We start from the raw sequence: 13498 nt of genomic DNA on the forward strand, positions 1-13498 counted from the left end.
AGTGAGATCATGACCTGAGCCAAAGTCAGATGCTCAACCAACTGAGCCACCCCGGGGCCCCTAAAATTCATTTTTAATGATACATCATCCAATAAATCAATTAGGGCTTTTATAATGTAACTGAAAACAATGAATTGAAAACTATCGGACTTGAAAAAGATTCATTATTAATCAGATTCATTCACTTTCTCAATTTCTAAATAGTTTATCAATCAATGAGATTACCCAAGATTAATGATATGTTACTTTCTCACTTAAATTGTTAAAACTAATATACTCAGAAAAATTTGGGAGGAAAGTGCTAATTTTATTACACCTTGGCCAATCAAACATAACAGTGAGGCTTTTGCATGACTTCTTTCCAGTTTTTTAAATAAAAATGCCATTATCTTATAATGTGCTTTAAATACATTTTCATCAAAAGTTTAGGGCTGTAAATTTAGTTTATTCAATTTAAGGAAAATGTCAACCATATAATTGGAAAAGATAGTCGTCACTCTCAAATCAGTCAGCCAAATCAGACTTATATTCTATCAGATAAAATCCAACTTTATTTTTCAACTCAAATAAAGGTATCAATATACATTCTGAGAAAAAAATATTAAAAAAACACTGAAAATTAATTATAGATTATATCTTATAAAAGAAATAGCTGAATACAGTCAAAATTAAAATATAGAACTAAGAGCTCTAAGTGTATGATAAAGTGCTAAGAACATGGAATTCTCTGGTAATTGTGTTAAGTGTACATTCTACCTTTTTAGCTTTGGGATGTAATTAAATAAAAACAGGTATAAAATTAGCAATAGCTCCATTAATTGTAATATTCATCATGATAAATATTTCTTATGATTTTAGTGAAAACAAATGATGTATATACACTAAAAAATTAGTCTAACAGCCAGTGTATTTGTTATTAAAAGAAAGTGGAAAATATTCAAGTATTTTATGATAGAGGCACCTGTGTGGCTCAGTTGGGTGAGGGACCAACTCTTGGTTTTGGTTCGTGATCTCTCACCATGTGTGGGATCAAGCGCAAAGCCTGCTTGGGATTCCCTCTCTCTCTCTCTCTCTCTCTCTCTCTCTCTGACTCTCAAAATAAATGAACTTTTAAAAAAAATCCTTGAAAATAAAAAAGTGAAAATTGTTATCAGTCCCATCACACAATCATATATCTGAATTCAGAACATTTCACCACTACCCCAATTCCTCATTTCCCACCATGTCTCTCCTTAACAGAAATTGATTTAAGACACAAAAAGACAGGAGCTCTTTCTGATTTGTGGTGCTTTGATTAATCATTAAAGGAAGCTTTCCCTATGTGTGATGCCCTGGAGGTTTACATGCCCCAGGGTAATACACCAAGTGAAAATGTTATTATGAACACAGGTGGGTTCTCAGAAAGGTAAGTTTTAAGAAGTACGTATGGAAGATGAGGATCCAGTAACTAATTCTCTTGACTCTATGAGTTTGCACATCCCTTGGTAAATTTTATACATTCAAGGGGTACATGTCTCTTTATTTCTACATCATGAGCACTGGCCCAAGTCATCCACCAGTGATATAAATGTTAATAATTAAAACATCTGCTAATACCTACTACCCCTTGTTCTGACAGACTCATATTATAAGCCAAATTGGTATTTCCACTTAATTTTTTCTAACGTGGGCATTTTTAACACACAGAAAGCTGGAAGAAAGTATACTGCAATCCACCAAATACTTTTTACTTACAATCTCATTAAATAAGAATAATGTACCAAATCAGAAATATATCCATAAATTTTGTTACATATGACCAAAATTTCCTATGTGTAACTATTAACAGAATTAGAAAATTTTTTAAATTTGATGAAGAGGAGGAAGATAATCGATCACCACTAGAATAAATACGTCAAATACAATTTGTTAAAATTTATTTGAACTATTTGTCTTTAATAATCCATTTACTCATTGGTTCTTTTAATGAAAGAACCCAAGAACTAGGAATGTAAGATATTCCATCTGGAAGGAAAAACAATAAATAATTAGACCAAATAGATAAATGCAACAATTCATATTATGTTAAGTAAAGCCAATGAAATGCACTGGAAAATATGGTGGCGTGGTGGGGGAAAATAAAATAAAAAAACAAGTGTGAAGGAACACTTTAGATAGTCCAGTCAAAAAGGCCTCCTTGATAAGTCATTTGATATTGAGACCTACCTAAAGAATAAAGAGGAGTCAGCTATGTAAAGAGCCAGGAAGAGAGGTTCCAAGCAGAAAAAAACAGTAAGGTCAAAGACTCTGAGGTAGAATAAAAGATGCCATATTCACAAACAGGTAGGAAGGCCCCTGTGCCGTGGCCGCAATATAATCAACAAAATGTAGAATGCAGATGAGATTTAAGAAGTAGACAGAAGTCAAATCATGTAGAATCCTGTAGGCCAAGGTACAAAATTGAATTTCATGCTAATCTATCACAAAGTTTTCAATCAGGCAGTGACATGATGTGATCTACATTTTTTTGAGAGAGAGAGAGAGAGAGCGAGAGAGAGAGCGTGCAGGGGAGGGGGCAGAAGGGGTGGGGGAGTAGGAGAGGGAGAGGGAGAGGGAGAGAGAGACCTAAGCAAACTCCATACTCAGCGTGGAGCCTGACACGGGACTCAATTCTACAACCCCGGGATCATGACCTGAACCAAAATCAAGAGTCAGACGTTAACCAACTGAGCCACCCAGGTGCCCCAGTGTGATCCACATTTCTAAGAGATCACTTCTAACAAATGCATGAAGAATGTACCCAGATAGACTAAAATAGAAGCACAAAGGCCCTTTATGAGCCTCCAGTATGTGAGAAGACAGTGGCTGAAGCTGGGATGGCAATAGTGAAGATGGAAAAAAGTTAATGGATTCAAGTATATTTTGGGAAATATGTAGCAGTACTTGACATAAGACCAGAAAGAGGTCTCCTTGATTTTGGCTTGAGCAACCAAATGGATTACTTGAGGGCGGAGCAAGAGGAACCTGGAGAAGGACTTAAAGGTTATGCACCTCAACCATTCAAGCCAAGCAGAACCAGGTACATTGGACCTATGCCACCCTCAAATGTTTCGCATCTCATTTCATATCCTTATTTCTAAGTTTCAATATAACTTCACCACCTAACTTGGCGCCTCTCAGATATGGCCCCTTCTGACTCTGTTTCTACTATTTGGACCTTGACTTTGATGTGCAATTTCCAGTTTAGCTGGTGGCTCCTGTGCTCCTTGTCGCATGACACCCAATGTGCTCTATATCACAGGAGGTGTGGTGACCATGTGGGAAGATCTGAACAAAGGCTGACGGGAAACTTCTGGGGCCAGTGGCACCAAAGGAACCTCCTAAGACTCCTGTATCTACTACAAGGAGTCATCCTGTACTTTAAGAGCCACCAGAATCATTTGCTCTAGGAATAGAATAAAGGGTAGCACTCACAAAGCCCAGAAAGTATGGGCAATAGGCTTATATCACATCACTGAGCAGCAGCAGGATATTATTAAAAACTAGGTTTGCAGGTTTCTGGTCCAATATTTTTAATCATGTCATACTGTCTCCTATCTTTCCACAGAAACAATATTAAAAATGGCACCCAGGATGCTGTAAATGTACCATACTCTGGAACTATTATGGGTTAAAAATTTTTACTGACTCCCTAACAACCTCACCACCACATGTAACATTACATCTACAGACAAATATATGTGAATAAACAGCCCACTTATAAATGAGCTTTTGGAATAGGTACATGCATTGGTAAACTAGTTAAGAATAGTTAATCCTCCCAGGGCACCTGGCTGCTCAGTTGGTAGAGCATGCAACTCGTGATCTTGGGGTTTAAGTTTGAGCCCCACATTGGGTGTAGCGATTACTTCAAAATAAAATCTTTTAAAAAAAAAGAATACTAATATTCCTATTTATGTTTATTTTCTCTGTGGCTTTGAAAAAATGCTAAATGAGTGGAGCCAAAGGGAAGGAAAAGAAGTAAAAGATGCTCTCCCTATATCAGTTCTCCTACTTCTCTCCTAAATTGATTCTGAAAGGCTCCCTTGCCTTGGTAAAGACTTGTGGCCATTTCCGGGTTCTCCACTGAGCTATCCCTTAAACGGAGTGCCAAAAGGACAATGCCCAAGTCTGTCTATCCCTGCTCAAATACACATCAGTGTATTCTTACACAATGGAATTTCTCACTTTTCTATATAAGCTGACATGTTTAAAAGCAACATCCACAAGACTGCAGAAAGCTCTTTTATATTAATTAAGATCCACATTTATATTGAACCATGAATGGCTCCAATTTTCCTTCTGTTGACAGAACATAATATATGCCCCTAGGGAAAAATAAACCAGAAGCTGAGCTTTCAGAGAAGTGAAAAATAAGACCCATATTGCAGATAAAGGTTGGATTGCAAATGTACCCTGCAATTTCACCAAAAATTAGAGGCAACCTTCAAACTGGAAATAAAACCTTGACAAGCAGATCTGCTAGGAGATTTAAGTTTTAAAATAGGAAGAGGCAGCTGTCTTCTGTTATAAATGAAAGTAACTAGCATGAAGTAGGGAGAATCCTGTGTCGGTAGCTCCTGTCATCAGAGGCTAAAATGCAAGCACAAGACAATGGCCAAGCAAGATAAGCATAACTCAAGGGTGGCATGAACTGAAACCACGGTCAAGTAAATATGCTTCAACTGAATTAAGTGAACTGAAGGAAAGAAGCAGACACTGTAAATTGTCTAGGTCAGTTAGCCAAATGAACTGGTAAATCACCATATATCATAAGGATACAGTAAGAATTTGATTTTGTGTCCACTGTTTTTTTGTTTGAGGTCTTGTTTTCCCTGGGGCACTAGCTGTCCACTGTTTTTCTCCCACCTTCATATGCCATACCCATTGAAGCTGGACTTCTTGCCCACAAAACTGTTCCCACAAACTGCTGAGCAGTGGTCCACGTTCTTGTGTCCCTTTGGCCACAGCTGACTGAATAAAGAGCTGGGCACACTGGGCTAACAGCTTTCTCCAGATGTAGACTCCAGTCACTTACCAAGTGCTAAACCACAAATGGGAGGAAAGATTTATTCCAAAGAGATGGCCATTTGGGGCCATGTGCTCTGATGTGCCATCAAGACAAGCAAGATTGCAGAGAAATGTGAGAGGAAATGGACATAGAAGAAGCAGAGGTTATGTGCTGTATTTGTGGAAGAACAGAAGAGAGAGAATGGAGAAAGTGTCTGCCTTGATTTTTGCTGACTTTCTACTCCCCGATTCTGATCTCTCATGAGATCAGTGAACTTTTGGCCTGCAGATACTATAACATAACCTTTCAGGCTAGTTCATGTGAGGTTGTTTCCTCCAAACAATCAATACCTGGATAAAATAACAACTAAAGTCCATTTGTAATATTCCTACTTTTTCTCAACTAAATGAAATTGTCCACAATTTTGAAAGGTCAGATTGCCCGACAGTCTAAAAGTGACAGGGAATAAGAATACCCGTGATTTTCCAAATATATGTCAAAGAGAAGAAAAAAAAAAGTCAAATCCTTATGTCCTTCACCAGGACATTATTATTCAGTGGGTTTTATAAAAGGCCTGAGTATCAACATTTTTAACAAGCATCCCTGCTGATTCTGAGGAAGGTGGTCCAGTGACTACCCTTTGAGAAGCACTGCTCTAAAGCCTGCTTCAGATTTGCTACAAAGATCTGTATACTTTCAAATTCCTCCCAAGAAAAATGATATTCATCAAGTGCCAACATTCAGAAGTAGCAAATTGCTGTTGGAAAGACATATTTGCTTGAAACCCTAATAGGAGCAAGTATTGTTTCTATTATTTTTTTCTGCATATAGAAGATATTTGCATTTCATTTCACATTAAATGGGATTTTGTAAAATGGCCTGGGGGTACCTAAATACGACTTATGATGCTGTTTCCATCTGAAAATGAATTTAAATTTCCAAAGAGCTAATTTAAGGACTTTTGAAATATAACCAGTTTATAATTTGGAGATTTCATGTGTCCTTCCAACTGAGACAATTAGATTATGAATGGTTTTAAATGATACCAAGGAATTATTGTTATTTTTGTTAGCGAATGATGGCATTTTGATTATATAGAAAATGTACTTTTCAGAGATGCATACAAAACTAGGTGGGGATTCAATGAGAGGATGTTCAGGATTTATAACAAAGACGATAAAAAATTCAAAAAGAAATAGATGAAGTAAATGAAGCAAAATCTTTATAATTACTGAAAGTGGAAAATGGGAATATGAGAGTATAACTTATTGCTCTCTACTTCCGTGAATATTGGAGAAATGAGTATAGAAGAGTGTGGTTAATGTAGCAGGCACACCAAGATTCCTACAGAACTATGCAAATTGGGTTAATTACTCGCATCACAAAGGAGTGACATCAGAGACCCTATAATTTGGGGAGAGATGAACTTGTCTTTTGATAGTCCCTGATATGAGAGAGAAAAAAGAAATCAAAGGCAGAACACATGGAAAAGTAATTTCTTAATTATTTGAAAGATATTTTTTCTTTTTCTCAGATGTACAAAAAGGCTTAACTCAATACAGAATAGATCAGAAACAGTTTGGTAAGGTGCAAAAACATTCACAACCAATATTCTTTTTGATCTCCCTTTATTTCAACTGTGGGAGCATGGGCAAATCATTTCTGGTTTTTGCACTTTTTAAAAAATCATAAAATGTGGATATCAGACCACTTCTTGGCACTCTTCTGTGGACTGTAAACTACATACAAAAGCTGGTTATTAGTAATACCAATAAATCCTACTTGGTGATAAGCCAATTATTTGATCATATCAAGTAAGACGGAGAAGAAAGCTAGAGGATAAAAGCATAAAGAAATAGTTGAAGAAGGAAAAAACAAATATCTAGGTCCTTAAATTTGTATTAACCAATGGTACCGTCACCCCTGCTCTGGTATTATGAGCGATTATAACCAACAACACTGGCATGTTTATTCCTTGTGCTACTCTTATGGTCCTCGACTTCTGCGGAAATTGTGCCTTCCTAAAAAAAGACCCTTTAAGGCCTCAAGAAATGCAATTGTTGGTCCTTGCTGTGTACTATGAGCCACACAGCATTTCTAGCCTCAATTTACTAATCTGTCCACTAGATGATCTCAAAGTTCTCTTCCAGCTCAAACATTCCATAACACAGTTTTTCATAGGTGTCTTTTTATCTTTAAAATCTTCAGATACTTTATGTTGAATAAGTTATACTACAAAGTCCTGGGAAGCAATTAACCAGGCCTGCTACACAAGCTGAGTTTGAGCAGAAAAATTACCTGACAGTAGACAAACCCAAGACAAGAACTAATTTTTCTGTAAGGGCTAATGATCTCTTATTATTTCCCTTTCTACAAACAGTAAGTGCTAAGGGATGATTTCCTGGTAAATTTCAATCAGAAATAGAAGAGGGCGCCTGGGTGGCTCAGTCAGTTAAGCCTCTGACACTTGATTTAGGCTAAGGTCATGATCTCACAGTTCAGGGGATCCAGCTCCACGTCAGGCTCTGTACTGACAGCATGGAACTTGTTTGGGATTCTCACTCCCTCTCTCTCTGCCCCTCCCCCACTCATGTACACGTGTGTGCGTGCATGCTCTCTCTCTCTCAAAATAAATAAATACACAGGGGCGCCTGGGTGGCTCAGTCGGTTGAGCGTCTGACTTCGGCTCAGGTCATGATCTCATAGCTCATGAGTTCAAGCCCCGCATCGGGCTCTGAGCTGACAACTCAGAGCCTGGAGCCTGATTCAGATTCTGTGTCTGCCTCTCTCTCTCTGCCTCTCCCCCGCTCATGCGCTCTCTCTCTCTCTCTCTCTCTCTCTCCCCCCCAAAAATAAATAGATGTTTAAAAAAATTAATAAATAAATAAGTATACATTAAAAAAAGAAATAGAAGAAAAAGAGAAATTTAAACCATAAGTTAAGTCACTTTTAATATAAAGTTTAAATGACAAGTAATTTTTCTTTCTAGACTATGTATATAAAGGAATCTGCTTTATTGATAAACACAAGGAAATATGCCCAGGCAATATATCTGAACAGCATTATAAGAAGGAGAGAGAATAAAGAATCCACATTCTATCTCATTCCAGCTCTTATTTTACGATAAAAATACTGAAAGCCTACAGTATTGTATACCTTGAGACATTTTATTATCAAACAGAGATAAAGCATATCCTATTTGGGCTTCAATACACTTTACCACTTATGCATTATGTAGGTGTCTCAAATTGTTAAAAAAAAAAGTATATATATATATGTGTACACACACACACACATATATATACACATATATATGTGTATACACACACACATATGTATATATATATACACACACATATATATATATATGTGTATATATATAGTGTGTAAAATGATTTTTGACTCTGGTTTTGAAAGACCACATGAAATTTAACATTTCTAGTCTAGATTCTTTCAAACTTTCTGGTCAATTATTTGTAAGTAACAAGCGCAATCCTTCACTTTTTCTACAGGGAGAAAAGAATTGCTAAAATGACTGGCAAGGGTAAGCCAAACAAATGAAAGAGAAAATATTAAGAGAAGAGACCCAGGGCTCCTGCAATGTGTCAACCGTAAATAACAGTCAATGGAAACCTACCACATCCAGTCATTTACATCACCTCAAGTGAAGGTCAGAGATAATCGGGCCAGAAATACCATCTAGTAAAAGGGTAATGTGTGTCACAAAGATACTGAGCTTGGGGAATTACTGACATAGAGTCATCTGTTCCCAAAGCAACACTCAGTCCAAAGAACTGAGCACATACAAAGGAATAAAAACAAAGGATCCGTTTTAAATGCAAAGCGTAGGTGGAAAACATAAAAGAATGTAAAAAGAAACCTTCCTCTTCCCCAACTTTGGGACATCCTTCTCTTCAGAGAGATCCCAACCCTTGAGCAAAGGAAGAGATCAGCATGCTGGGCCCTTCTCAGGTGGGAACACCTCTCTGGGACTGGTCTCCAGGAGTCGGGCCAGAACGCTCTGTTCATGAAACAGCACAGCTGTCTGTGTGGGTGCAGTGCTCTCTCAGAAGGTCACTGTGGAAACAGGACACAAGGCCAGAGCAGGAAACCAGCCGGAGTCAATAGTCACATAGCACCCTTTTCCCATTTTGCAATTTGCTAAACCTGATCCAAAAAAATGTTGTCATTCACCAAGACAAGATGTCTTACCCTACAATGATAACTGCATACTTAGGGCACACCCTGACCTGACCCTAACACCTGTACCCATGCTCTCTTTTTTTTCTCCCTCTATTAATATATTTCCTCTTTATTCAAAACAAACTTTGCCCCATCAACATCTCTCAGACACAGGCATTCTCCCAGCATTAATTCTCAAAATTAAAGTGAGAGTAAGCCCAGACCTCTCCCTCTCTATTCCCCTTCTTCTGTTCAACTCCAAAGTCATGACCCAACCTCAAATCCAAGCCCCATCATGGTAAACACCCTTTGCATGGCATTTTTGCTTAGCTCAGTCCCCCAGGGCCTAGATTGGTGCAAGAAACACAGAGGGCCCTCTATTAATAGGGAAATAACCTATCAAATTCCCTAGCTGACTATTATGTCACCATCGGGCATTTCCTTTTCCCATTCTGGATCCCACAGGCAATCCAGAATCAATTTTTCCACCATCACGACACATGGTCAAATCTATCACCCATCTTCCGATCTTATATCCTGACCTGAAAGCCAAGCTTTTAAAAGGCCCAGACATTTCGGGGGGGGGGGGGGGGGGCTGTTTTTCTCTTGGGCTCTGACTTTAAAACTCACCCTGATAATAAAGCTCTTGAGAATCTCCTCCGTGTTCATCTCCTCATCCAAAGTCACAGTCCCGCCCACTTAAGGACTTGCCTCCCCCATCAAAGTCTCTAATTGAGAACATACCTCTGCTCCGGGAATATTTACTCCCACTTTCTCCAGTCCTTTTCCAAAAAGCACATGCACCAATTAAACTTCAAACCGCCCCCATCAAAAAAAAAAAAAATTTATATATATATATATATATATATATATATATATATATATATATATATATGCCTTGTTATACCAGACTTCCATCAAAACCCAACAGTCCATGGAAAGCTTCCATACTGTCTCTATTATCGCTTTATGTTATCAAGAGCTCATCTATTTCCTAGGGTATTTCCTCCACTCCTAAAACTGTAAATATGCATTACTGAACCCATCACAGGAAGTAAAAGTGCAGAAAAAAAGGAAAGAGAACAACAGATGCAGGGAAATGGTCAACTGTCTTTTCCCCACTTACTATCCGTCTCCTCACTGCAAACATCTGACTGTTTAAATTTATTGCTTCTATCCTCGCAAGAACAAGGTACATTTTGCCTAGTGAAACCTCTCTTTGTTTTGCTAATTCAAAATTGGGAGGGAGTATATTAAGAAGAGACGGGATTATTCTAGGAAACATTGATTTTTTTTTTTTCCAAATGTATAGTCATTAAGGATCTCTCTCCATAGTTGTTTGGTCCTGGAAATCTAATTTGCCTAAGTCAGTCTCAAACTAGAAACTAAAAAGGAAAGCAAAATCATATAAAATAAAGTCCATCTTCTGGGGCGCCTGGGTGGTTCAATCGGTTAAGCGTCCGACTAAGGTCCAGTGTCGTTCTTGGGTTCGAGCCCTGCGTAGGGCTCTGTGCTGACAGCTCAGAGCCTAGAGCCTGCTTTGGATTCTGCATCTCCTTCTCTCTCTGCCCCTCCCCTGCTCGTGCTCTGTGTGTGTCTCTCTCTCTCAAAAATAAACAAACATTAAAATAAATAAGTAAATAAAAAATAAAGTCCATCGTCTAATTATCACTAAGAAGTCATCATCTGCCTTCTGCACCCAGAAGCCTCCAAACTGAAGAGTTCACTGGTTCACTGAGGAGTCCACAGATTCACTATCCCACTCTCCTTTAGTAAGTGAGGTTGCATGGGTTGCAAATTGGAAGATTATGGAAGGTATTAAAGAAATCAACCAATCTGTTTCTTACCCCAATACCATTGCCTTCCTCCAATTTGACTAAAAATTGATAATCTATCATCATATATAACTCTCCCCAGCTACCCTGTAAATAATAACAGCTCCCAGACTCTGTACTTTATATATATTCTCTCATTTAACCCATCCTAAAAGCTTAGTAGGTAACTTTTAACATTCCCATTATATAGCTGTGAAAACTAAGGCCTTAAAGGAAAATGATGCCAAAAACTTTGTCAGCCAATAGTCATTTAAAATAGACCATACTAATCCTTTGTTAATATTACAAATTACTGAATACCTTAAAAACTGTATGGATTTAGAGCTCCTAAGATTTTTGAATTAAACATTTTAAAATGCATACCTGTTTTTTCCTTGAATTTGCTTTGGGAAACAGGCCTGCTGACAACACAGATGTAAATGGAGAACAGCATAGCTCAGGAAAAGGGTTTGGAATAGATGGCATTTCCAGAACATCAAGATCTTTCTTTTTTCTCCTACACCAAGAGAACATAGGATGTAATTTACATAAAGCGGAATGAATGTAAAATTTAATTGCTGACAGGATTAAGAAGTTAAGGCCAACATGTACCACTCTGTGATAACACTAATATTATATAAAATGTACAGCAAAGATCTGTGATGTACTTTCTGTGGGTCAAAATAAAATATGTTAATTGATATAAATGAATTTTCTATAGTATTCCTATCTTTTTTTTTTTTTTTTTTGGCCTTAAAAAAAAATTACCAGGCATAGAAAGCCTATTTCCAGCACTTTTGATAATTTTCCTGAGGCTGAAATACTATATAATTATTGATGCAAAAACCATCCTGAGAAGTTAGACATTTTTATGCATCCATTAAATTGACCAAGTCTACAAACATTTAGTGAATTCATCCCTATGCTATTTCACTAATCACTTTTGGAAGTTATGGTTTATTAATTATAGCTGTGGTTCATCTCACTTCAAATTTCATTCACAATGTTGCCCACACACAGTCTGTTGATTTTTCAAGTGCTTATAGATACTAAACCGCAAGGCAGTGTTTTTGAAGAGGTAAGTGAATAGAACTTGCTAGTATAAATGTACTCTAGTCCACTGCGGAGTAATTTTAACTTCAGTGAAGTTGAAGCACTTTGAAAATCTGGGGGGAGAAGTACCATTTAAATGTATGAATATAAAGGACTACAGATTTTTGTATTGTTGCAGTCTTTTTCTTTCCTAAAGTATGTGCAAAACTGTGAACTCTAAAGGCACTTAGTGCTGAATGCTATGGAGATTGGGAAACCTTTTAAAGCCTCTATTCTTTCCTGCTGAACAGCAAGACTGCTCAAATGTCAATCCGTGCTTTGCCTCTCCAGGGTCGCTGTAAGATTCTATGTGGGAGGTGAATTCATTTATGCTCCGATTTTTTAAACACATAAAATAAAAAGGATTAGGGGTTTGTTTGTTTGTTTGTTTGTTTGTTTTGCTTTCAGTGCAGGGCCACGAAGAAAGGAAGTGGGGTGGCCAGCCTGGCCTCCTAGTTCACACCGATGGGCAGAGGTGAGAGAGACCAGGAGCTCTCAATGAAACGGTGATGCTATTTATAAGGCGCTGGGAGATCGCAATGTCCTGCCGAGCCGGTAGAAGCCAGCTTAAAGGGAATTGTCTTCAGAGACTTTCACAAACTTGGCCCAGCTCTGGGCACATGGCTCACCCCCTAGGACCGCCTCCTCAGCCCCTCGCCGGCTGCCAACCCAGGACACTCCCCCGCGCCCTCGGAGGGCTGCCTACCTGTCTGCAGCACAGCCGCGGGTCCCGTCCGGAGGGGGCAGGAGCGCCCGCGCTTGCAACCAGGGGGCAGGCGCCAGGTCGCGGGCGTCGCCCCTCCCCTGGGCAGCGCCGCACACCTGGGCGGTCAGCGGCGAGTCCCGGGCAGCCGCCCTACCCGCGGCGCTCTGCCCATCTTGCAGGGAAGTGGTCATTGTCGTCGGCCGGGGGTCTCGGGTGTCACGGGAGACCCGGCGCTGGGGGAGAGGGAGGCCAGGCGGCGGGAGGCGAGGCGGCTGCTTGGCAGCCCGAGCGCGCTGCAGGTGCGGTGGCCTCGCCGCCTGCGCTCCGGGCCCGGGCGGCTCAGACGCGCGGCCGAGCAGTCGGCGAGGCGGCGGGGGAGGGGAGGGGGCGGAGGAGGAGGGTGGGGAGAGGGGAGGAGCGGCCGATGGGTGGGGGCCGCGGGCGGCGGGGCGAGGCGCGGAGGGGGCGGGGAGGGCGCCGGGCGCCGGGCGGGCCCCGCACCAGGTCCGGGACGCTCCGGGGCGCTGGCGGAGGTCCCGCGGCCCGCACTCGGCCCTCGGCTGCCCGCGCGCGAGGCCCGGCCGCCACCTCCCCAGGTGGGCGCCCGAGCGCGAGGCTGAGCCCAGGGTCAGGGCGGGCCCGCGCCGCTGGAGGCGGGGACCCATGTGAGCCGGC

The 13498-nt window shown here is 40.1% G+C and overlaps 1 protein-coding gene across 2 annotated transcripts in view; it reads right to left on the minus strand.

The window, feature by feature from the left end:
* Nucleotides 1-13019, minus strand: part of GRB14 (growth factor receptor bound protein 14) — a 115725-nt gene extending 102706 nt beyond the window's left edge. For both annotated transcript variants that reach the window (XM_042948982.1, XM_042948981.1), the window contains exons 1-2: nucleotides 12824-13019; nucleotides 11410-11542 (exon numbers count right to left, since the gene is read on the minus strand). In XM_042948982.1, coding sequence (XP_042804916.1) covers nucleotides 11410-11542; nucleotides 12824-13014 — 324 coding nt within the window. In that variant the 5' untranslated portion in view covers nucleotides 13015-13019. The remainder of the gene's footprint in view (nucleotides 1-11409; nucleotides 11543-12823) is intronic.
* Between the last annotated feature and the right edge of the window lie 479 nt (nucleotides 13020-13498).

The sequence above is a fragment of the Panthera leo genome, chromosome C1 (genome assembly GCF_018350215.1).
Source record: "Panthera leo isolate Ple1 chromosome C1, P.leo_Ple1_pat1.1, whole genome shotgun sequence".
In the NCBI taxonomy this organism is placed as follows: Eukaryota; Metazoa; Chordata; class Mammalia; order Carnivora; family Felidae; genus Panthera; species Panthera leo.